The sequence below is a fragment of the Erythranthe guttata genome, chromosome 9, assembly GCF_056151865.1.
Source record: "Erythranthe guttata isolate IM_541 chromosome 9, IM_541, whole genome shotgun sequence".
NCBI lineage: Eukaryota > Viridiplantae > Streptophyta > Magnoliopsida > Lamiales > Phrymaceae > Erythranthe > Erythranthe guttata.
The window spans coordinates 16,886,163-16,908,213 of NC_142541.1; the positions used below are offsets into that span (position 1 = coordinate 16,886,163).

A 22,051-nucleotide genomic window follows, 5' to 3' on the forward strand; every position below is an offset into this window, starting at 1 on the left:
ATATAATGAAATTCAATAATTGAAAATACACCACACCATAAGAAAATCGTAAAAAGAAACCATAAAAAAAATATTTAAAACTTAGTATATTAAATATAATTAAATTAAATAATTGAGAATACACCACGCCATAGAAAATCGTACAAAGATGGATAAATAATACTAAGAACTTGATTAATACAATTAACTATAGTTTTAACGATTGACCAATCAAACCTAAGGGTCTATAGCTTGTCGAAGTACAACAACATATTGTCACTTGCCATTTCTTGCTTCGTTGTTTCTCAATCCTCAAGAGTCAAGATTGATATGTGCAGAAGTTATGACAAAGTGAACAAAACAATGTAGTAGATATGAGAAGAGTCACAAAGTACTGATAGTGTGCTTGTATGAAAACGTAAGTAAACTATCAATAGGAGCTATAAAAACGACCAATAGATCGGTATCGGTATCGGTAAAAACAAAAAAAAACAATGTTTACAGCTCACAAATTTACCTATCCAATGTTCTCAGAAAAAGCATCAGGAGAAATACCAAAATGGTATTTCCATAAGTCAAGTCTTCATAGGAGCATTTTAGACTTTAACAGTCTATCTATCAACTAAAATCACCACACAATTAAACCAAGCAATATCAACCCGAAAACCTTATAGGGCTTCCCGAACTGAGGTAGTGATGCTTCAAAAACAGGTTACGCCTATTCCCATGTAACTATGTCTCCAAGATATTTCTCCAGTCTTTGGAAAATAAAATGAGGATATTTTCTTCTTCAATATCAACACAAATCAGGTTTTACATGTACATAAAGTTATGGTTTATATGCACTTAAAAGTTAGGACCATGATAATGATAGAAACTCTTCAAAAAAAATATACATGATAGAATATATAACATAATTTGCAATTTAAAATTATTTCCAGATTCCACTTACAACCAATCTATATTTATATCCGTGGCTTGATTAAATCACATAAGTTGTTGAAGGAATCACATAAAAATTATAACTATCGGGATTAAATCCATACACAAATTCAGGCTGGTGTTCGAGTCCGGACCATGGTCCGAAGAGATATTAGACGAATTCAATTTCATCTTGCTATTGCCATCTGATAATTCTTCTCTTAAATTCTCTAATCGATAATTCAAATCTGCCAGCCCCGAATGCATAACCTTGAATATCAGATTCTACACGGCACATAACGAATTCACAGAGAGAGCAATCTCTAGCAAATGAAAAAAAAATCTAAAAAGACAAAAAACTTACCCCTAGCAAAAATTGCATTTCATCATCATGATCACGAAACAGATAATGGGGAAAAAGTTGTCTTTATATAAGATTTATATAAACAACCTTAGTTGCAAAATCTGGCAAACAATGAGGAAAGAAAAAACAATCAAATGTTGATGTAAAATTCTATATGATAAAACCAAATTAAAGTAACAGGTTATAAAAATATCTTGAATTTCGAGGTGTTTTCCAATGTTAAAAGAAACTTATTCCAAGCGCTGGCTCAAAATATTTTTAAGCTTATAAACAGAGGGAATGATTTTATCGAGTCATCTTCATAGGGCGGGATCCCGTTCATGTGACGTTTCCTGTCTTCATCTAATAACCAATTACGTATTCTTCATCTTTGCTTCCATAATTTATCAAATGTACTACAAATGACAGAACCTACCAGAGTAAGATTGAAAATTAATATATAGTCCTTAAATATTCAGTAGATGTAGTGAAAAAAGGAGAAAAAAACCTTAAATGCTCACTCATTTTTGTATGATGAGAAAGCTTCTTTCGTCACGCAATCCCAGTCGTTGAAATCACTTGATTTTCCAAATTCTATATCACCAAAATTGCGGGGTCATACAGAAACTTGATGTCATACGATTGTAATAACAAATCAAATACAAATATATAATCCTAATTCGGAAACACAATACATAACTGCCCGTCTTACTTCTCAAGAGAGATCCGGCTTGTCTTTGTCCTATCTCTGTTGTTTCCTCTGCATTCGAATTTACTAAGCGAATTTGCAGAAATGAAGTGAGAAATGGTAGGTGAAAACTTATAGTAGGGGTGCGAAAGGGGATGAAAGAGAGAAAATTGTAACCGTAGATGAAATGCAGGGGGGTGAAGAAAGAAAAACAGAATTAGGGAATAAGGAAGATCGTGTACTGAATTTTCTTCGGAGTGGACGGTTTTTGTGTTCAACATTGTTTGAAAGAAAAAAAATGTAAAAATAAAAAATTGACTAAAATGGCCCTAGTAACCATGCCCTGTGCGTTGCACGGAATACCATTACAAAATAGAAGAAAATAATTATTTAAAATTTAATTTGTTGAATATACTGAAATTAAATAATTGAAAACATATGACACCATAAAAGAATTAAAAAAAAAAAGATAAATAATATTGAACACATGTTGAATACAATTAATAATAGTTTTCATAATTGAACAAACTAACCCAATGCTTCATATGTTGTTGAAGTCTAGCATATCATCATTTGACACCTCTTACTTTGTTGTTTCTTAACATCCTCAAGATTGATACTTGGGGAATCCGTGACAAAGTGTACGCAAAGACTTTTTAGTTTTGATAAAAATCATAGAAAAAAAATTATAAAAATAAATAAGTAATAAAGTAGTAGATGGACATAGAAATAAGAGAGTCTCAAGGTACACCCAAGAATTGTTGTTGGTTTCCACCTCCAACGAAGATGAGTCATTCACAACCCTAATTTTGATTCAAACACAAAAAAAAATTCAAATATGAACGATTTTCTTGGAACATATATGAATTTATTATATAGTGGATGTGGGAAGTTATTAATTAACGGGGAGTTACTGCAAGTGGGGAGTTGTTGTAAATGTGTGTTATTAGGAAAATTATAGATAATAAATATTACTGAAATAGGTAGTGGCGATAATAATTGTAATAAAAATAAATAAATTTAAATTTCAGTAATAGCATTAACATTTCTACAAATTTGATAATGCAACATGATAACTACACAAAATACTTAACAAAAATTCTTCTATCTCGATTAAGTAGTAATTAGATCTTGTTGCGGGTCGCATTTTATTGTGCAATTCTTTTTAGCAAAATCAGTTTCGCGATCACTTCACTCTACAACTGAAATAGACGACTATGTGCAACAAAATTTTGCCACATGAAAGGAAGCGTCGGTGAGACATAGAAAAAAAAAAGAGCAAAATGTTAGTTAAAGTTTTACGAAAATCATATGAAAAAGGTAGCTAGGTTTTGGGAAAAACTTGCATACACGATTCACATTTAATAGAAGAGTAATTGTTTAATCAACCACAAAATGTATCTACTACTCTTAATACACGGTTATATGGTAGTTGGTTTTTATTTTCCTTTTATGGGAGGCAAATAATTTTTGTCATGATGTGCACGGATCTTTCATGATTATTTATCATAAACTCATTGGATAGTTTTCCAATATTTACTCTTGCGTTTTAAGTTTTTTCCCCTTATGCATTTTTTTTGTCCTCTAAAGTTTTTGATTGAATTTACAATGATGACAATTCAAATTTATATACAAAAGGTGCAACAATCACTTAAAAAATGCTAATTTAACTTTCTAGATTAAAAATAATGAGAACATTCACATTACTTGAGCAAACAAAGTTTAATTGCATAAATTCTCAAATCAAAATCTATGCCAACTCTATCAGAATATAATGGATCAACGAACGAAAAAAGAAAACAGAAAAAATCGCAGATTTGTGTTGCCTATTCAAGAAACAATAATAGCCTATCAATATACTCACAAACTTAAAACCTAATAATATAAATAATAGTTCGCGAGCCTAGCATGAATGTTTGTAGATGTACAACATGTTGCCAAGTATTTGGTGTATGATGTGAGATGATGATGGTTTCTTCTCTTCTTTACTGATTTTTTCACGTTTAATGTCTTAGAATTGCTGAGTAGCTTCAAATATAAATACAGCAACAAAGTCTTGTAAATTATAAAACTTAAATATTATAAATAAATTATAGCAAAAAAAGCTTTTAATTAACAGAAGCACATAATAAATGTCTGACATAATTTTTTTTCCTTCTACCGAATTGCGTGAGTAGCTCGCTCCAATCACGAATTGTTGTTGATAGGAACAGGCTTGCTGCAAAAGAAATTTACAATATGTCAAACACAAATGCAAAAATAAATAAATAAACGGCATAACACAGTTATTAAATAAGCGAAGAAGAAGACGAACAAAATTTAAATGAGAAAGAAGAAGAAAGTTGGCAAAAAAATGTGATTTTTGGTAGAGTTCTCATGAGTTTAAATAGAAGAATGAAATTGGTAGAGGTTGAGATCATGGTGTGATAACTTCTACCATGATGAATTAGTGGGGGTTAGTGGGTGGTTAGAGTGGAGAAGAAAAATAAAAAAATATATATATAAATAATTAGAAACATACGGTATATTTAAATATAGGAGTTAGTGTTTAAATTATAAATTTATTAATTAATGGTTAAATTAGACATTTATTAATTTACAAAATTAACCCTAGGTTTAGGTTTAGGTTTTAGTTCAAAATATCTTCGTTTTATATATAAGATATTATTTTGGTAACATGGATTAATTGGGGGTTACACAATAGAATAAGTCTAAATTTGAACTAGCTAGCCCCTACTCGGTGTAATTGAGTTTTTATTTTAATAAATAATTTTTTTTAATCAACCTTAATTAACAATTTCAACGCAACTTCCACGTTGGAGACATATTGCATCGGAAAATCCCTGTGACCAAATCTAATTCCCCTAAGACAAAATTGTACTAATTAGTTACATGTTTAGAGTTTACACAAATAATGTATATATGTTGGAGAATAATTAGCCTTTTTATGTATATACAATATGTTGGCTCATTTATAATTGAAGAGCCATTTTAAATATTGTATTTATACAAAACATACATCCTTAGTGGACGACTTTTAACAGAAACTTCCTCCATCGATCATCAGTTAAATTCAGTATATATACATGATTGCCTAACACTTAAGGAAGTAGATCAAAACTCTGTAACATGACGAAAATGCATTATTATTTCTTCATCTCTCTCTCACTACTGACAAGTCTACTAATCCTCCCATCGTGTAATGCACAACGAAATACGACATTTCAAGTCGGCGTAATTCTCGATGCCGATTCGCTCGTCGCTCGCATAGGCATGACGAGCCTCACATTGTGCCTCTCCGATTTTTATTCGTCCAATTTAAACTACTCGACAAGGCTTGTGCTTCACACAAGGGATTCAAAAGGGCGAGTCACCGACGCTGCATCGACCGGTAACTGCATCTTTCCGTTTTTACGTACGTAGTCGTTTTAGGAATTATTCATAATTGATCAAATTTAATATTTGTTGTTGTTGTGGATGCATGCTGCAGCTCTAAGTTTGTTGAAGGATGTGCAAGTTGATGCGATAATCGGTCCTCAAAGATCATCACAAGCAACCTTCGTGATTGGCCTCGGAGACGCAGCGAACGTGCCGATTATTTCTTTCTCCGCAACGAGTGCTTCTCTGCATCCTCAAACTCCGTATTTCCTTCAAACCGCCCTAAACGATGCTGCTCAAGTTGATGCTGTTGCTGCCGTAGTTAAGTACTTTCGTTGGTATCAAATTGTTCTCGTGTACGAAGATTCGGAGTTTGGTAATGGCATTACTCCTTATTTGGCTAATGCATTTCAACAAGTAAACGCTCGTGTTTCGTACCGAAGCATTATCCCTGTCTCGGCAAGTGACGATTTCATCCTTCAAGAGATGTACAAGATGAAAACTATGCAGACGAGGGTGTTTGTTGTTCATACGTCGAGCGTCCTTGCTTCTAGAATCTTCCTCAAAGCAAAGGAAGCAGAAATGACGAGCGACGGCTATGCGTGGATAGTGACAAGCGGAATCATGGATTTATTTTATTCGTTGAACTCAAGTGTTGTAGAGTCCATGCAAGGAGTTGTTGGTGTGAAACCGCTCGTTCCACGATCGAGTAAACTCAATTCCACCACCGTAAGGTGGAGGAAGAAGTTTGCAGATGATAATCCAGGAATCACTCCACAAGAAGAGATAAACCTTTACGGGGTTTGGGCATACGATACATTGTGGGCGTTGGCTATGGCTGCTGAGAAAACGGGATTTAAGGAGCCGAGTTCTTCGCCAAACTCGACAGACGTGTTTAGTACTGGAATTTCACAAACAGGTCCGAAGCTTCTTGCTGCAATGTTGGATACTAAATTCGAAGGGCTCGCCGGAAACTTCCAACTGGATAACGGTCAACTAAAGCCGTCGTCTTTCGAGATCTTGAATGTAAATGGAAAGGGGCTGAGACAAGTTGGAATATGGACACCGTTTGTTCAAAGTTCAAGTCAAGTGTACGGGAATGCAACGGGTTTTACAGGTGAGAAATTGGAGAATATTATATGGCCTGGAGAGTCGAGGAATGTACCGAAGGGTTGGGAGGTTCCGTTAAGTGGTAAAAAGCTTAGAGTTGGAGTTCCGTCTGCTGCCGGTTTTCCGGAGTTTGTCAAAGTGGAAAGGGATCCAAAAACAAATAGCACAAAAATAAGTGGTTTGTACATAGATTTGTTCGATGCAATCATGGCAGAGCTACCTTATGCAGTTCGATACGAATACGTCCCGTTTGCTGGGAGCTACGATGATTTATCATACCAAGTTTCTACTGGGGTAAGTACATATATATGTGTATTTATGTATGTATAGTTTTGTAATAAATAGACACTTAATTAATGTGTTGAGTTTTCAGAACTACGATGCTTCTGTTGGAGACATAACGATCACAGCAACGAGATCACGATACGTCGTGTTCACACTTCCGATAGAAGACGGTGGGGTGACAAGGATACAGAAAATTCAATATGATAGCGACCCAAACGATAAATGGTTTTTCTTGAAGCCCCTCAATTGGAAACTATGGTTAACTATCTTAGCCCTCGTCATTTTCACAACATTGGCTATCTCGATTCTCGAGCGCAAGTTTAAAATCGCTTTCATGTCAATAGTATTCTCCCACAGTGAGTAACTTATAGTAATTGTTTTTTTATATCAACTGTTGTTAGTTTCAGTAATTAATAATATAAATCATGGTTAGTTGCATATGTAATTGATAGTGAATAATGTGGTGTTTTAATTAATTGGCAGGTGAGGATATCGCGACGAATTTAGCTCGAGTGGTGGTAGTAGTGTGGATGCTAGTGGTGCTGGTGTTGCACTCGACTTATACAGCAAGTCTAGCGGCGAGATTAACAGTATTCAAGCTCCAACAAGGCGATGCAGATATAAACATACTCATCAGAAACGGAGATTACGTGGGGTGCCGTGAGGGCACTTTCCTTGTGGAGTTTTTGAAAAGGCTAGGGTTCCACGAATCGAGGATCAGGACTTACAAACTTCCGGAAGAATTCGAGAGTGCGTTGTCTAAAGGAAGCGAAAAGGGTGGTATAAGGGCAATGTTTTCTCGGACGCCTTACGCGGATCTTTTCTTGTCCAAGTACTGTGTTAAGTACATGAAAGTGGGGTCACCTTATCTTACGGAAGGGATTGCCTTTGGTTTCCCGAAAGGGTCGCCGTTGGTTGGCGATGTGTCTAGTGCTATTACTGAACTGACGGATAATCAGAGGATATCGGAAATAAAGAAACGTTGGATAAGACAATCTGGATGTACTGAAAACGATCCGTCTCAGTTCGGTTGGACGGATATCGGGTTGAAGAGTTTTAAAATCTTGTTCGGAGTAACGGGGGCTGTCACCGGGGCATGCGTTCTGCTGTTTTTAGTGTCGTTTCTATGCAAAAACAGAGATGAAGTGAAGAGGATCTACAACGAAACGCACCCCGATATTTGGTCCAAAGTCGAAGCAATTTGCATGCTTTTTAATCAACAAAACATCAGACCGGAGTAGTTATCTTTTCTTTTTTTTTCTTACCAGACTTTCTGCATTTGATATGTGTGTGTTACATTTGTTTACAAACTTTGGCGAAAGACGTTGTCTTGTTATGATATTACTATTAATTTCAGTATCCGAAAAAACCAATAAAAATATGTTTTTATTTATTTATTTATTTACATATGAAGAAAGATATACATAAATCAAAGCAGTGTGCTGCACTTGTCCTAAACGAAAGACCTTTGATTTCAGTTAATCTTTCCGCACGAAACAACAGGTTGTAAGAAAGCTAAACGCGACACATTTGTACATGAATTTTGTCTATGCAGCTTTGTTATTGTCTCTTCACTTCAACTTCTAATTTATCGAAAATGCTCGTACCATCACGCGCTTGTTATTATGCACCACCTGCATATTATCAAGCATCACCTGCCTGTTACTATGCCCCGGCAACAACCCCATCTCAATCGCACTTTCTGGAAAAAAATCGGGATCTTTTTCATCAAAAAGATTGCCAAAAGCACGCATTTTTAACCAAAACGTATTGTCTGAATCGTATATCTCTCTTACACGAACTCTATGCTGGTACAGAAACGAAGCCAAGAATAACAAAACAGCCGCCCCTGTCACAGATCCTGTTACGACAAACAATACTTTAAAACTTTTCAACCCAATATTCGTCCACCCAACTTTAGAAGGATCATCGTCTTCATTACAACCAGACTTCCTTATCCAATGCGCCTTTATTTCCGCTATTTTATGGCTGTCTGTCAGTTTAGTTATCGCACTCGACACGTCACCAACTAACGGTGACCCCTTCGGAAACCCCTGCCAATTGTTTATTCATTCAGTTATATAACAGAATTTCATGAAAAGAAACACAAAAAAATGACATGATATATATACTTACGAAGGCGAAGCCAGCTGTAAGATAAGGTGACCCGAATTTCATGTACTTGCTGCAGTACTTTGATAAGAAGAGATCCGCGTAAGGAGTGCTCGAAAATATAGCCGTTACGCCTCCGTTTTCACTTCCTTTGGACAATGCATCATCGAATTCTTCCGGATGTTTATATATCCTGATTTTCGATTCGTGGAATCCGAGCCTTCGTAAGAATTCGGCAAGGAAAGTGCCTTCTCTGCATCCCACGTAATCTCCGTTTCTAATAAGCGTATTCACATCTGTATCGCCTTGTTGTAGCTTAAACGTCGTTAATCTTGCCGAAAGACTCGCTGTGTACGTTGAGGTTAGTACTAACACGACGAATATCCACACTACCACAACCACTCGAGCTAGATTCGTCACTATTTTCTCCCCTGCAAATTAAAACGCGTTTACGTAAGTAAACAACAATCGACGAATTCGTGTGTGTCCGAATGGAAAAGGAGATATTTGATATTACTTACTGTGGGCGAAGACTAATGACATGAATGGTATGTAGAAGATTAAACCGAGATATCCGGAAGGCCGGCCTCGGAAGGCTTTGTTGAACTTATGCTCGAGAATCCATAGAGATACTCCGGTGAAAACGAAGAGGGCTAAGATAGTTAACCATAGTTCCATTTTGAGGGGCTTCAAGAAAAACCATTTGTCGTTCGGGTTGTCGTCGTATTGAATTTTTTGTGTTCGTGTAACGCCACCTTCTTCTACTGGAAGTGTGAACACGACGTATTGCGATCTCGTGGCGGTTATGGTTATGTCTCCAACAGCAACGTCGTAATTCTGAAAAATATTTAAAAAAAAAACATCAATGAAGTGAATTTATTAGAAATAAAAATTGAATGTGAATTACTTACCCCGATAGAAACTTGGTACGACAGATCGTCGTAGCTTCCAGCGCTCGAGCCGTCGGATTTTTCAAACGGAACGTACTCGTACCGTACTGCGTAAGGTAGTGCTGCTATGATCGAGTCGAATAAATCAATGTACAATCCACTTATTTTGGTACTGTTTGTTTGAGGGTCCTTTTCGACTTTTACAAATTCCGGAAAGCCAGATTCTAGTGGAACTCCAACTCTAAGCTTTTTACCACTTACCGGAACTTCCCATCCTTTCGGTACGTTCCTCGATTCTCCGGGCCATATGATACTGTCCAAATGTTCACCTGAAAAACCGGTCATGCTGGCATTCCTTTGACTTAAACTTTGCAATAACGGAGTCCATGTTCCAACTTCTCGCAGCCCCGTTCCGTTTACGTTCAATATTTGGAAAGACGACTGGTCTAGTTGACCGTTGACCAAATTGAAATTCCCAGCGAGACCTTCGAATTTAGTTTCCAGCATTGCTGCAAGAAGTTTCGGACCTGTTTGTGATGTTCCTGTAACGAACATGTCTGTAGAGTTGAGAGAAGTTGTGTTTGGCAAAGAAGTCGGCTCCTTGAATACGGTTTTCTCGGCAGCCATAGCCAACGCCCACAATGTATCGTACGCCCAAAGACCGTAAAGATTCATCTCTGTTTGTGGAGTAGTTTCCGGATTATCGTCTGCAAACTTCTTCTTCCATCTTACTGTGGTGGAGATTAGTTTACTCGATCTCGGAACGAGCGGCTTCACACCGAGAACTCCTTGCATGGACTCTACAACACTCGAGTTCAACGAATAGAACAAATCCATGAGCCCGCTGGTTACGATCCAAACGTAGCCTTCACTCATCATTTCAGCCTCCTTTGCTTTGAGGAAGATTCTAGAAGCAAGAGGGCTCGAAAGGTGCAGCACAAACACCCTTGTCTGCATGGTTTTCATCTTGTACATCTCTTGAAGGATGAAATCATCACTTGCAGAGGTAGGTATAATGCTTCTGTACGAAATCCGAGCGTTTATTTGTTGAAATGCATTTGATAGGTAAGGAGTAATGCCGTTACCGAACTCTGAATCTTCGTATACGAGAACGATTTGATTCCATCGAAAGTACTTAACTATGGCGGCCACAGCATCAACTTGAGCAGCATCGTTTAGCGCTGTTTGAACGAAATACGGAGTTTGTGGACGGAGAGAAGGACTTGTTGCCGAGAAAGAAATGATCGGCACTTTTGCAGTGTCTCCGAGACCAATCACAAACTCTGCTTGTGAGGATCTTTGTGGACCGATAATCGCATCGACTTGTACTTCCTTTAACAAATTTAGAGCTGCAAATATATATATAGGAAAACAATTTATGTTATTAAATTGATACAGTATTAGAAAAAATTGCAGCAAAATGGTATGTATATATTGAATTACATACCACTAGCTGCAGCATCGGTGACTCGTCCTTTAGAATCCCGTGTATGAAGCACGAGACGTGTCGAAAAATTTGAATTGAAAGAATAAAAGTCGGAGAGAGCTAACGACAAACTAGTCATGCCTATTCGAGCGACTAGCGAATCGGCATCAAGAACGACACCGACTTGAAAGGTGGTATTTCGTTGTGCAATGCAAAATGGAAGGAATAGTAGACTAAGTAATATTTTGAGAGAGAAATTTGTGAAGATATTTAGTTCCATTTTTGGCAAATTAATCCAGTTTGTCTGCTCATCATATAATCCAGGCATTATATATATATATATATAGCTAGAGAGAGGGAGGGAGAGAAGTTTCCATCAGCAAATCTTGAATTGTGAAAAGTCGTCCGATCCACTCTGATTATAACATATCTAGTTGTGATTAATGGTAAATTACGAATGAATTACATGTGCAATTTCTTGGGTTTGAAAAAATATACGAATTTAAGTTGTTGGCTTAAAATAATATACCATCAACTAGCTAGTGTTGATAATAGAATATTGTAGAAGCAGCTCGAACATATATATATGCACCATTACTTGTGATGTCCTTAATTCCCAATTATTTTAATGAAAATTTAGTCCATGAATTAAATACCATATATATATATATATATAATATGATCTAACTTAGAGGAGAGGTATTGCAATGTACCTATATATAAAATAATAATATTTGGTTTCCTTAAAATAAATGTCATTTGCGTTGAAAGTTTCAAACAAATGAGCAATCTTAAACGGCTCTTCCAAATTCCAATGAATTTTTATGTTTTGTTTTTGTACGTGGAGAAAATAAGGTTTATCCTCCACCGAATATATGATAAAATATTGATTATTTATTTATTTAGAGACGTGGGACTGAGTCTAACAGGCATATAATAAGAAAATAATTGACAAAGGAGGTAAACTCTAATCTGTAATCTGTATATATTATCTTCAATCTGTTACCTACAAATGGCTTTTATAGTCAATTACTTGCTCGCATTCAATAATTCTTTTTTTCCTTTTTTTTTTTCTCGGAATTTATTAGTTAAATTAAGCCCAATTGAGAATTAAATCATAATTATTTTAAAAATTAAGCTCCACTCGAATATAATGGACTTCGGTTATGCCCGGCTCAACTGCGGACCCTACCCACAACACAAATAAATATCAGTTTTTATTATCCCAAAACACGACTTTACAAAACAAATTTAATATTAAGTCTATTTTCTGTACTGCAATTTAAAAAAAATTTAAAAAATATTGTCAGTAGATATGAATAAGGTTTATAGGAATAAGATAATGTGATTGAGCTGTACTTGTCCTAAGAGCAATGGCCTTTGGCTTCAGTCAATCAAGTTGTAAGAAAATAAAACGTAGACTGGACTGGATATAATGTGTGTGTGTGTATATATATATATATATATATATAATAAAGAATAATAAGAATATATCAAGTACAGAGAATTTAGTACACCACACATTTGTTTAAGAAGTGGTCAGTGATTAGCAAATTAATATCCCATGCAACATGTTAAATTAATTACACATTTGACATTTGATTCATACTTAGGAGTTAATTAGGACGAACCTCTATTTGACAAAGTCCACCCTTTTGAAATTATTGCCTTCTTTTACGCGTCAAAATGGAATCTTTGATTTTTTTAATCTCCCTCCATTTTTTTCTGCAGACAGCATTTCTTTGTTATGAACATATAACTCTACTCCTAGTTTTTGAACTTTGCATGGTGTTGGACTAAATAATGTCCAATGCAGAATCCAATCTTGGGTTCTTTTCGTTATCTTTACGAGCTTTTTCGTTGCTCCGTTGAACGGTCGACTTAATGCCACCGCTGTAAAAGCTGATGTAGGAATCATTCTTGATTTCGAAACAACTGTGGGAAAGATAAGCATGACTTGCATTTCTATGGCAATCGAAGATTTCTATAATAATCGCAACCACATGGAAATATAAATTAACTCCTACATTAATAACATTTCTTGCTCGATTTTAAAATGGGATGATAACAAGTTCATCATTTCTACTTAAAAAATTTAAATCAATCTTCGTCGACAGCATCCGGACGGATATATGTGGTGTCTTCTGTATCAAAAAGCTCGCAATTTTTTTTGACTTTGGACCAAATGGTGCCCGGTTCGTTGTAGATCCGCTTTACTTGATCCCAGTTATTGTAGAAAAAGGACACTAGAAATAGCACAACGCAAGTCCACGTGACCAACCCTGTTGGCTGTTACTGCAAACAGGATATTGAAACTTCTCAAGCCTATATTTGTATTCGACCCAACCTTTGACGGATCATCTTCATTACATCCAGATCTTATCCAATGTGCCCTTATTTCCGCTATTTTATGACTGTCTGTAAGTATAGTTATCGCACTCGACACATCACCAACTAACGGTGACCCCTTTCAAAAACCAAAGGCAATGCCCTCTGTGAGATAAGGCGACCCTACTTTCCTGTACTTATTACAGTACTTGGATAAGAAGACATCCGCGTATGGAGAGCCAGAAAACATTGCAGTTATGCCGCCTTTGTCGCTTCCTTTAGACAATGAAACTTCAAGTTCCTTTGCACCTTTGTAAATCCTGATCTTGGATTCATCGAATCCAACAATTTTCAAGAATCCAGCAAGGAAAGTGCCTTCACGGCACCCCACATAGTCTCCATTTCTGATGAGGGTATTGACATCTGTATCGCCTTGTTGGAGCTTTAATATCGTTAATCTTGCCGAAAGACTCGCTGTGTAAGTTGAGGTCAATACTAAAACCACGAATATCCACACCACTACAACCACCCGAGCTAAATTCGACACTATTTTCTCCCCTACAAAACACATTTAATGTAAATGATACAAGTATAAATTAATTAAACAAGACATTTTTATATAAGTTTAGTTATTATTATAGCATGAAGGGGAAAGATTAAGATGACTCACTGTGAGCGAATACTATCGACATGAAAGGTATATATAAGATTAAGCCAACATTTACTGTGACCTGCAGTTCAAACTTTTTATCACATCAAATATACATATAACTTCTTATATTAATAAATAAATAAATAAAGTATAACACAATTTTCGAATTTTCGAATTTGCCCAAGGCTTGTTAAAAACAAAGGGTGAAACTCTTGTCTCAACTCTCAAAAATTTTCTAACAACGGGAACTGGGCCATTTCTTGATCTTGCGGAAAATACCGAGGGTCTCTTCCATCAAAAAGCTTGAAAATTGCACGGACTTTGAGCCAAGCTGAGTTGTTGTCTGTGTTCCAGATTTCTATTACGCGGCCTCTGTGCTGGTACAGAAACGACACTATGAATGCCAGAACGCATATTGATGTGACAGACCCTGTTACTGCAAACAGGACTTTGAAACTTTTCAGACCTATATTTGTCCACCCCACGTTAGACGGATCATCTTTATTACATCCAGACTGTTGTATCCAATGTGCCCTTATTTCCGATATCTTATGATTATCCGTCAGTTTAGTGATTGCAGTCGACACATCCCCAACTAATGGCGACCCCTTTGGGAAACCAAAGGCAATGCCCTCCGTAAGATAAGGCGATCCCACTTTCATGTACTTGCTACAGTACTTGGATAAGAAGACATCTGCGTAAGGAGACCCTGAAAATAGTGCAGTTACACCGCCTTTTTCACTTCCTTTTGACAATGCATCATCAAATTCTTCTGGATGTTTATATATCCTGATTTTCGATTCGTGGAATCCGAGCCTTTTCAAGAACTCCGCAAGATAAGTGCCTTCTCTGCACCCCACATAATCTCCATTTCTAATAAGCCTATTTACATCTGTATCGCCTTGTTGAAGCTTAAACGTCGTTAACCTTGCAGAAAGACTTGCTGTGTACGTTGAGGTCAATACAAGCATGACGAATATCCAAACCACTACTACTACTCGAGCTAAATTTGTCACTATTTTCTCCCCTACAAAACACATTTATGTAAATGATAGGTACAAACAAGGAAAAACAGATAACACATAGATATTATCAAGGATGGAAGAAAAAAGATAACTCACTGTGAGCGAATACTATTGACATGAAGGGAATGTAGAAGAATAAGCCGAGATAGTCCGAAGGCGAACCTCTGAAAGCTTTGTTAAACCTATGCTCAAGAATCCAGAGAGAAACTCCGGTGAAAACGAAGAGGCCTAAGACAGTTAACCATAGTTCCATTTTGAGGGGCTTTAAGAAAAACCATTTATCGTTTGGATTGTCATCGTATTGAATTTTCTGTGTCCTCGTAATCCCAGCATCTCCTACCGGAAGAGTGAATACTACATATTCTGATCTCGTGGTAGTAATCGTTATGTCTCCAACAGCAACATCGTAGTTCTAAAAACTCGCACGGACAAAGAAAACATCAATAAAGTTAATCTATTACAAATATAAATTCAAGTTATTAGTATTTACCCCAATAGAGACTTGGTATGATAAATCGTCGTAGCTCCCAGCACTTGAGCCATCAGATCTTTGAAACGGGGCGTATTCATATCGGACTGAGTAAGGTAGTTCTGCCATGACGGCATCGAACAAATCTATGAACAATCCACTGATTTTGGTGTTGTTTGTTTGAGGATCCCTTTCTACTTTTACGAATTCCGGAAAACCAGCTTCTGATGGAACACCAACTTTAAGCTTCTTACCACTTACTGCAACCTCCCATCCCTTTGGTACATTCGTGGATTCTCCGGGCCATATGATTTTCTCCAATTTTTCACCTGAAAAACCCGTCTTGCTCGTGTTCGTTCGACTTGATGAAGTTTGCAACAATGATGTCCACATTCCAACTTGTGTCAGGTCCTTTCCATTTACATTCAATATTTGAAAAGATGATGGTTGTAGTTGTCCGTTAACCAAATGGAAATCCCCAGCCAGACCTTCGAATTTAGTTTCCAACATTGCTGCAAGAAGTTTCGGACCTGTTAATGATGTTTCAGTAATAAACATGTTTGTAGAGTTAAGAGAACTTGTGTTCCGTAAAGAACTTGGCTGCTCCCTGAATCCTGTTTTCTCAGCAGCCATAGCCAATGCCCACAAAGTATCATATGCCCAAAGCCCAAAAAGGTTGATATTTGCTGGTGGAGTAATTCCTGGATTATCATCTGCAAACTTCTTCCTCCACCTTATAGAGGTAGATATGAGTCTACTCGATATTGGAATGAGAGGTTTCACACCAAGAACTCCTTGCATGGACTGTACGACATTTGAATCCAATGAATAGAATAAATCCATCATCCCGGTGGTCACGATCCACGCGTAGCCTTCACTCATCATTTCAGCTTCCTTTGCTTTGAGGAAGATTCTAGAAGCAAGAGAGCTCGGAGCATGTACCACAAACACCCTTGTTTGCATAGTTTTCATCTTGTACATCTCTTGAAGGATGAGATCGTCACTCGCTGAGACTGGGATAACGCTTCTGTACGAAACTCGAACGTTTATTTCTTGAAATGCATTAGAAAGATAAGGTATAATGCCATTACCATAATCCGTATCTTCATATATGTAAGCAATTTGATACCATCGGAAGTACTTCACTATGGCGGCAACAGCATCAACTTGAGCAGCATCGTTTATGGCTGTTTGAACAAAATACTGAGTTTGAGGACGGAGAGAAGGACTTGTTGCAGAGAAAGAAATGATCGGCACTTTTGCCGCATCTCCAAGACCAATCATAAACTCTGCTTGCGAAGATTTTTGAGGACCAATTATGGCGTCAACTTGGACATCCTTCAACAAATTGAGAGCTGCATTCATACGAGGTGATTGAAACAGTTAAATTATATGAATTTGATTGCTATAATAACAACCTTTATAAATATTTTGTAGCAATAGTGATTTGATCAACAAAGAGGCATACAAATATTGCTTGGATTAGCTTAATGCCAGTAGTTAGATGACACAGAGGAAAACGAGAAGGATGATAAAATACCACTAGCTGCAGCATCGGTGACTCGTCCTCTTCCATCCCTTGTATAAAGCACAAGTCTCGTTGAATAGTTCGAGTTAAATGAATAAAAATCGGAAAGAGCTAAAGACAAGCTGGTCGTGGCTATGGGGGCGAGTAGTGAATTGGCATCAAGAATGACACCAACTTGAAAAGTAGTGTTTCGTTGTGCATTGCACAATGGAAGGATTAATAGACTAAGTAATATTTTGAGAGAGAAAATTGTGAAGAAATGCATTTTTCAGCTTTGGAAATATGATCCACATTTCTGGATAGGCAATCCATATGTATATATATAAGGCACAAGTAACACCTGCATTATTAGATGTGAGAAAGTTTCATGAATTGTTACAGTTCCAATCTGAATTCTGATGATACATATCTTATTCTTTGGTGGACATATAAATATAAATACAACTTCCATCACTCATTCAATCAACCATTTTTAATAGAAGATTTAGATATAACTGCGAACATTTTCGAACGTGCTAACAAGGCTTTCTTCTCCAAATTATATTTTAAACAATTAGAAAAAAGAACAAGCAAGACCAGAAACTTACCGCCGCCGCCGGAAACTTCAAAACCTTCAGGCACTGCACAACGGAGGCGGCGCCGTCCCTCCGCCCTCCAAACCACCGCCGCGGCGCTCCGCGTTCCCCCAGTGTGGCCTGTTTCCGTCGAATGAACCACCACCACCGTCAGCGCCACCACCACGATCGAAGGGCGTGGTCATGGCTGAACGATTTGCAGAAGTGGAGTTGGGTATGTAGTTAGTTATATGAAAGCCCAAAATGTAATTAAATTAAATTAAATTAAAGAGGAGTTAAAAGCCCAATCCAATGGGCTCAAGGCCCTAGCGTAATACGTGCACCCTACCGCATCAGATCAATACCCCTTCTTATTTTATTTTTTATTTTATTCTTTTTTTTTTGTTTTTGTTTTTTTGTGTAGCAATTATAACAATCAAAATAGAATAATCAACTATATATGCAACACAATTTGTACACTATTGAAATATTATGTATAAAAATTAATAACATTAAAAAGAGAAACTTTGTTATATATGAATAAAGTAATTAAGAGGGAATCAAGACAATGTGATGCAATGACTTTTGGTTTCAGTCAATCGAGTTGGAATACAAAAACGTAGACTCAAGACTGGAGTACTGAATATATATAATGTATCTATCTATATATATATATAATAAGAATAATAAGAGTGAAGTAGAGAGAAGGTAAGTAGCACACCACACATTTGTATAAGAAGAAGTGGTCAGTGGTCAGTGGTCAAGTGATCAGCAAATTAATAAATATCCCATGCAACAAGTTAAATTTACTGCACATTTGATTTTCATACTTATATACAGGACTTGGGACAAACCTTCCTTACCTTTGACAAAGTCCACCCTATTGATATTATTCCCTTCTTTTACGCGTAAAAATGGAATTTCGATACTTTTGTTGTCTGCAGACAGCACCATTTCTTTATTGTATGTTACTTACAAGTATATAATTAACAACTACTCCTAGTTTTTGAACTTTGCATGTGTCTATTTACTTACTTGTCCAATGCAGAATCCAATCGTGTTCGTTTGGTTGTCGTTGCTTCTCTTTACGAGCTTTTTCGTTGCTCCGTCGAGCGGTTTGATTAATGCCACCGCTGTAAAAGCTGATGTAGGCATCATTCTCGATTTCGAAACATCTGTGGGGAAGATAAGCATGACTTGCATTTCCATGGCTATCGAAGATTTCTATAATAACCGCAGCAGCCACCGCGCTGTAATCGTGCCTCAGTTTCGAGATTCCAAAAGTGATGTCATTGGTGCAGCTTCTTCCGGTAATAATTAATTAATCTTTTCGTCCTCCCTAAATTCGACTCTTTTTTTTTTTTGTTTAATAAGAACTCGCATTAATTAATTTGCAGCTATAGATCTGCTGAAAAATCACCAAGTAATGGCAATACTCGGTCCTCAGAAATCAATCCAAGCAGACTTTGTCATTGAAATCGGTGACAAAATGCGAGTTCCGATAATATCACAAGCAACAAGTCCTGCACTTTCGACTAAAGAATCGCCCTACTTCATCCGATCTGCATGGTGTTCTTCTTCTCAGGCGAAAGCAATTGCAGCAATCGTAAAAGCTTGCGGATGGAGACAAGTGGTTTTTATCTACGAGGACACGAATTACGGAAGTGGATTAGTCCCCTTTTTAACCGAGGGGCTGTTGGAGAACAACGTTTTAGTCACGTACCAAAGTGTGGTATCTCCTTCCGCAACAAACGATCAGATTCTTCGAGAGCTGTATAAGCTGAAGACTATGCAGACAAGGGTGTTTGTGGTTCATATGCTTCCTATTCTTGCGTCTCGGTTCTTTAAAATGGCGAAAATGGCTGGTATGATGAGTGAAGGGTACGCTTGGATAATTGTTGATGTGTTAACGAGTTTGTTGGATTCTGTTGATTCGGAAACTATTGAAGCAATGCAGGGGGCGGTGGGGGTGAAGGCCTACACTCCGAGAACCGAGGAACTCGATAATTTTACTACGAGATGGAGTAAAAGGTTTCATAAGGAGAATCCTGGTATGGAAAAGACGAAGCTTAATGTTTTCGGTTTGTGGGCTTATGACAGTGTAACCGCTTTAGCGGATGTGATTGAACAAGTTGGTGTTTCTTATCCGAAATTCAAGAAACCGACGAGAAGAGGGAATTTAACCGATTTCGATGCTATTGAAACTTCGAATGTTGGGCCGTTACTTGCTCCGTTGATCAGAAACTACAGATTTAAAGGGTTGAGTGGCGATTTTCATATTTCCGATGGTCAGTTACTACCGTCGGCATTCGAGATAGTGAATGTGATTGGTAAAGGTGACTACAGAGTTGGATTTTGGACAGAGAAATCTGGTTTCACTAAGAAGCTAATGAAGGGTAATGATGTAATTAAGGATGCTTACTCGACGAAAAAGGAAGATCTTGGTCCGATTATATGGCCTGGAAATACGATCAATGTGCCTAAAGGATGGGAGATGCCTACAAGTGGGAAGAAATTAAGGGTTGGAGTACCTGTAAAGGGTGGATTTAGCGAGTTTATTAAAGTCGAAAGGGATAAAGAAACGAATGCTGTTATAGCCACCGGTTTTTGTATTGATGTTTTCGAACAAGTTATGGGTTCATTGCCTTATGCTGTACCGTTCGATTATGTACCGTTCGAAGAAGCTGATGGAGAAAGTGCTGGAGATTATAATGAACTTGTCCATCAGATATTTCTTGAGGTAATAATAAATTTCTCACAAGCTATATTGTACTATCTATGTATGTATATGCATTATATTTAATTTCATTTTTTTTAATATTGGCAGAAATACGATGCGGTGGTGGGAGATGTGACAATAGTGGCGAACAGATCAAGATTCGTCGACTTCACGTTTCCATACACGGAATCTGGTGTGGTGGCAGTTGTGCCGATTAAAGATAACGAGAGGACAAATGCTTGGGTGTTTATGAAGCCTTTAACGATGGGGCTTTGGCTTACGATCGGAGGTTTTTTCGTATTTACTGGATTTGTGATTTGGGTACTCGAGCATCGGATTAATAAAGCATTCCAGGGCCCACCAATGAGGCAAGTTGGAATGATTTTCTGGTACTCATTCTCCACACTTGTCTTTTCACACAGTAAGTGTATTCCTCCAAAACAACTTTCGATTGTTTTTTTTTTTTGTCTTTAGTAAGACATCATTAGTAATATCGTATGTTTGTTGTTTATATTTGGCAGGGGAGAAAGTGATTAGTAACTTGACAAGATTTGTGGTGATTGTGTGGGTGTTTGTGGTGCTTGTTCTTACATCGAGTTACACTGCGAATTTGACGTCCATGTTGACCGTACAGCAGCTTCAGCCAACAATCACCGACTTTTACGACCTTGTAAAGAACAGGGAATACGTCGGCTGCCAAGATGGATCTTTCGTTGCTGGATTCTTGAAAAACATGCAATTCGACAGTTCGAAATTCAGAACTTATAGTACTTTTGAGGAGTACGACGAAGCGCTTTCCAAAGGTAGCAGAAATGAAGGAGTAGCTGCAATTGTTGATGAACTACCTTACATTAGGCTCTTCCTTTCCAAGTATTGTCACAAGTATACGATGATTGGTCCCACCTATAAAACTTCCGGCTTTGGATTCGTAAGTCCGTTAGTTTTTTTTGAATTTCAGATTTCTGAAAGAGCAAAAACTCGACTAATTTTGTTTTTGTATTTCAGGCATTTCCGAAGGGGTCACCATTAGTGCCAGATGTATCGAGAGAAATATTGAATCTGAAAGAAGATGAGAAAATGGTGAAGATTTCGAGAAAATGGTTCGGGGAAGAAGAAGGGTGTCCAGGTGGCGATAGAACTGTGATCACATCTGAGAGGCTAACAACAGATAGTTTCAAGGGTCTATTCTTGATTGCGGGTTTGTCGTCGACAACAGCTCTTACTATATTCTTGTCGATTTTCTTGTACGAGAATCAGGTTATACTATCATCCGGTGCTTCGATCAAGGAGAAGCTTATTGGACTCGGTAGAGCTTTCTGTCAGAAGAAAAACGTGACAAAATTCAAGGAATCGAGAAATGATGTAGGGATGGAGTTCGCAGCACAAAGTCCAGCAATTAGTGTTTCATGTGACCACAATGAAGGAATGGATGAAGGTTTCTCAACTACAGAACCAGGAACTCCATTGCATGAAATCATAGGGGGCTAACTCAAAAATGTACAGGAACATTTATTTGTTGATATTAATTACCAAGTTCGTTATTTCAGTTCAAATTATTTATATATAATTGTTTATCTGTATGGAAAAAATTAATTTTAAGAAAGCATCTCATTGGGGGGTGGGGGTGGGGGTGGGGGTGGGGGG

The 22,051-nt window shown here is 37.2% G+C and overlaps 5 protein-coding genes across 10 annotated transcripts; 2 read left to right on the plus strand and 3 right to left on the minus strand.

The window, feature by feature from the left end:
* The first annotated feature begins 4,961 nt into the window (after positions 1 to 4,961).
* Positions 4,962 to 8,101, plus strand: LOC105975410 (glutamate receptor 2.8). The gene is made up of 4 exons (XM_013000609.2): positions 4,962 to 5,322; positions 5,422 to 6,713; positions 6,793 to 7,060; positions 7,188 to 8,101. The coding sequence occupies exons 1-4, from the start codon at positions 5,061 to 5,063 to the stop codon at positions 7,943 to 7,945; spliced, it is 2,580 nt and encodes an 859-aa protein (XP_012856063.2). The 5' UTR covers positions 4,962 to 5,060; the 3' UTR covers positions 7,946 to 8,101.
* On the minus strand, positions 8,056 to 11,646 carry LOC105975729 (glutamate receptor 2.2-like). Its single transcript, XM_013000946.2, has 5 exons — positions 11,154 to 11,646; positions 9,728 to 11,055; positions 9,338 to 9,653; positions 8,841 to 9,247; positions 8,056 to 8,758 (listed from the first exon to the last, which is right to left on the minus strand). Exons 1-5 carry the CDS (start codon positions 11,458 to 11,460, stop codon positions 8,288 to 8,290), a joined length of 2,829 nt encoding a protein of 942 aa, XP_012856400.2. The 5' UTR covers positions 11,461 to 11,646; the 3' UTR covers positions 8,056 to 8,287.
* Positions 11,647 to 13,075: 1,429 nt separating this feature from the next.
* Positions 13,076 to 14,215, minus strand: LOC105975730 (glutamate receptor 2.8-like). Its single transcript, XM_013000947.2, has 2 exons — positions 14,131 to 14,215; positions 13,076 to 14,018 (listed from the first exon to the last, which is right to left on the minus strand). The coding sequence occupies exons 1-2, from the start codon at positions 14,150 to 14,152 to the stop codon at positions 13,603 to 13,605; spliced, it is 438 nt and encodes a 145-aa protein (XP_012856401.1). The 5' UTR covers positions 14,153 to 14,215; the 3' UTR covers positions 13,076 to 13,602.
* On the minus strand, positions 13,076 to 18,081 carry LOC105975726 (glutamate receptor 2.2-like). 6 transcript variants are annotated; one of them, XM_088823225.1, is made up of 6 exons: positions 18,014 to 18,081; positions 17,722 to 17,786; positions 15,628 to 16,961; positions 15,234 to 15,549; positions 14,542 to 15,139; positions 13,076 to 13,414 (listed from the first exon to the last, which is right to left on the minus strand). In XM_088823225.1, the coding sequence occupies exons 3-6, from the start codon at positions 16,888 to 16,890 to the stop codon at positions 13,360 to 13,362; spliced, it is 2,232 nt and encodes a 743-aa protein (XP_088679351.1). In that variant the 5' UTR covers positions 16,891 to 16,961; positions 17,722 to 17,786; positions 18,014 to 18,081; the 3' UTR covers positions 13,076 to 13,359. The 6 variants fall into 6 exon arrangements, with proteins under 6 accessions (XP_088679351.1, XP_088679350.1, XP_012856395.1 ...); XM_088823224.1 differs by lacking the exon at positions 18,014 to 18,081 and having other exon boundaries at positions 17,722 to 17,922; XM_013000941.2 differs by lacking the exons at positions 13,076 to 13,414; positions 18,014 to 18,081 and adding an exon at positions 17,147 to 17,474 and having other exon boundaries at positions 14,223 to 15,139; positions 17,711 to 17,951.
* A 420-nt stretch (positions 18,082 to 18,501) lies between these two features.
* LOC105976132 (glutamate receptor 2.7) lies at positions 18,502 to 21,960 on the plus strand. The gene is made up of 5 exons (XM_013001427.2): positions 18,502 to 18,998; positions 19,086 to 20,428; positions 20,516 to 20,828; positions 20,929 to 21,335; positions 21,413 to 21,960. Exons 1-5 carry the CDS (start codon positions 18,731 to 18,733, stop codon positions 21,893 to 21,895), a joined length of 2,814 nt encoding a protein of 937 aa, XP_012856881.1. The 5' UTR covers positions 18,502 to 18,730; the 3' UTR covers positions 21,896 to 21,960.
* Positions 21,961 to 22,051: the final 91 nt, after the last annotated feature.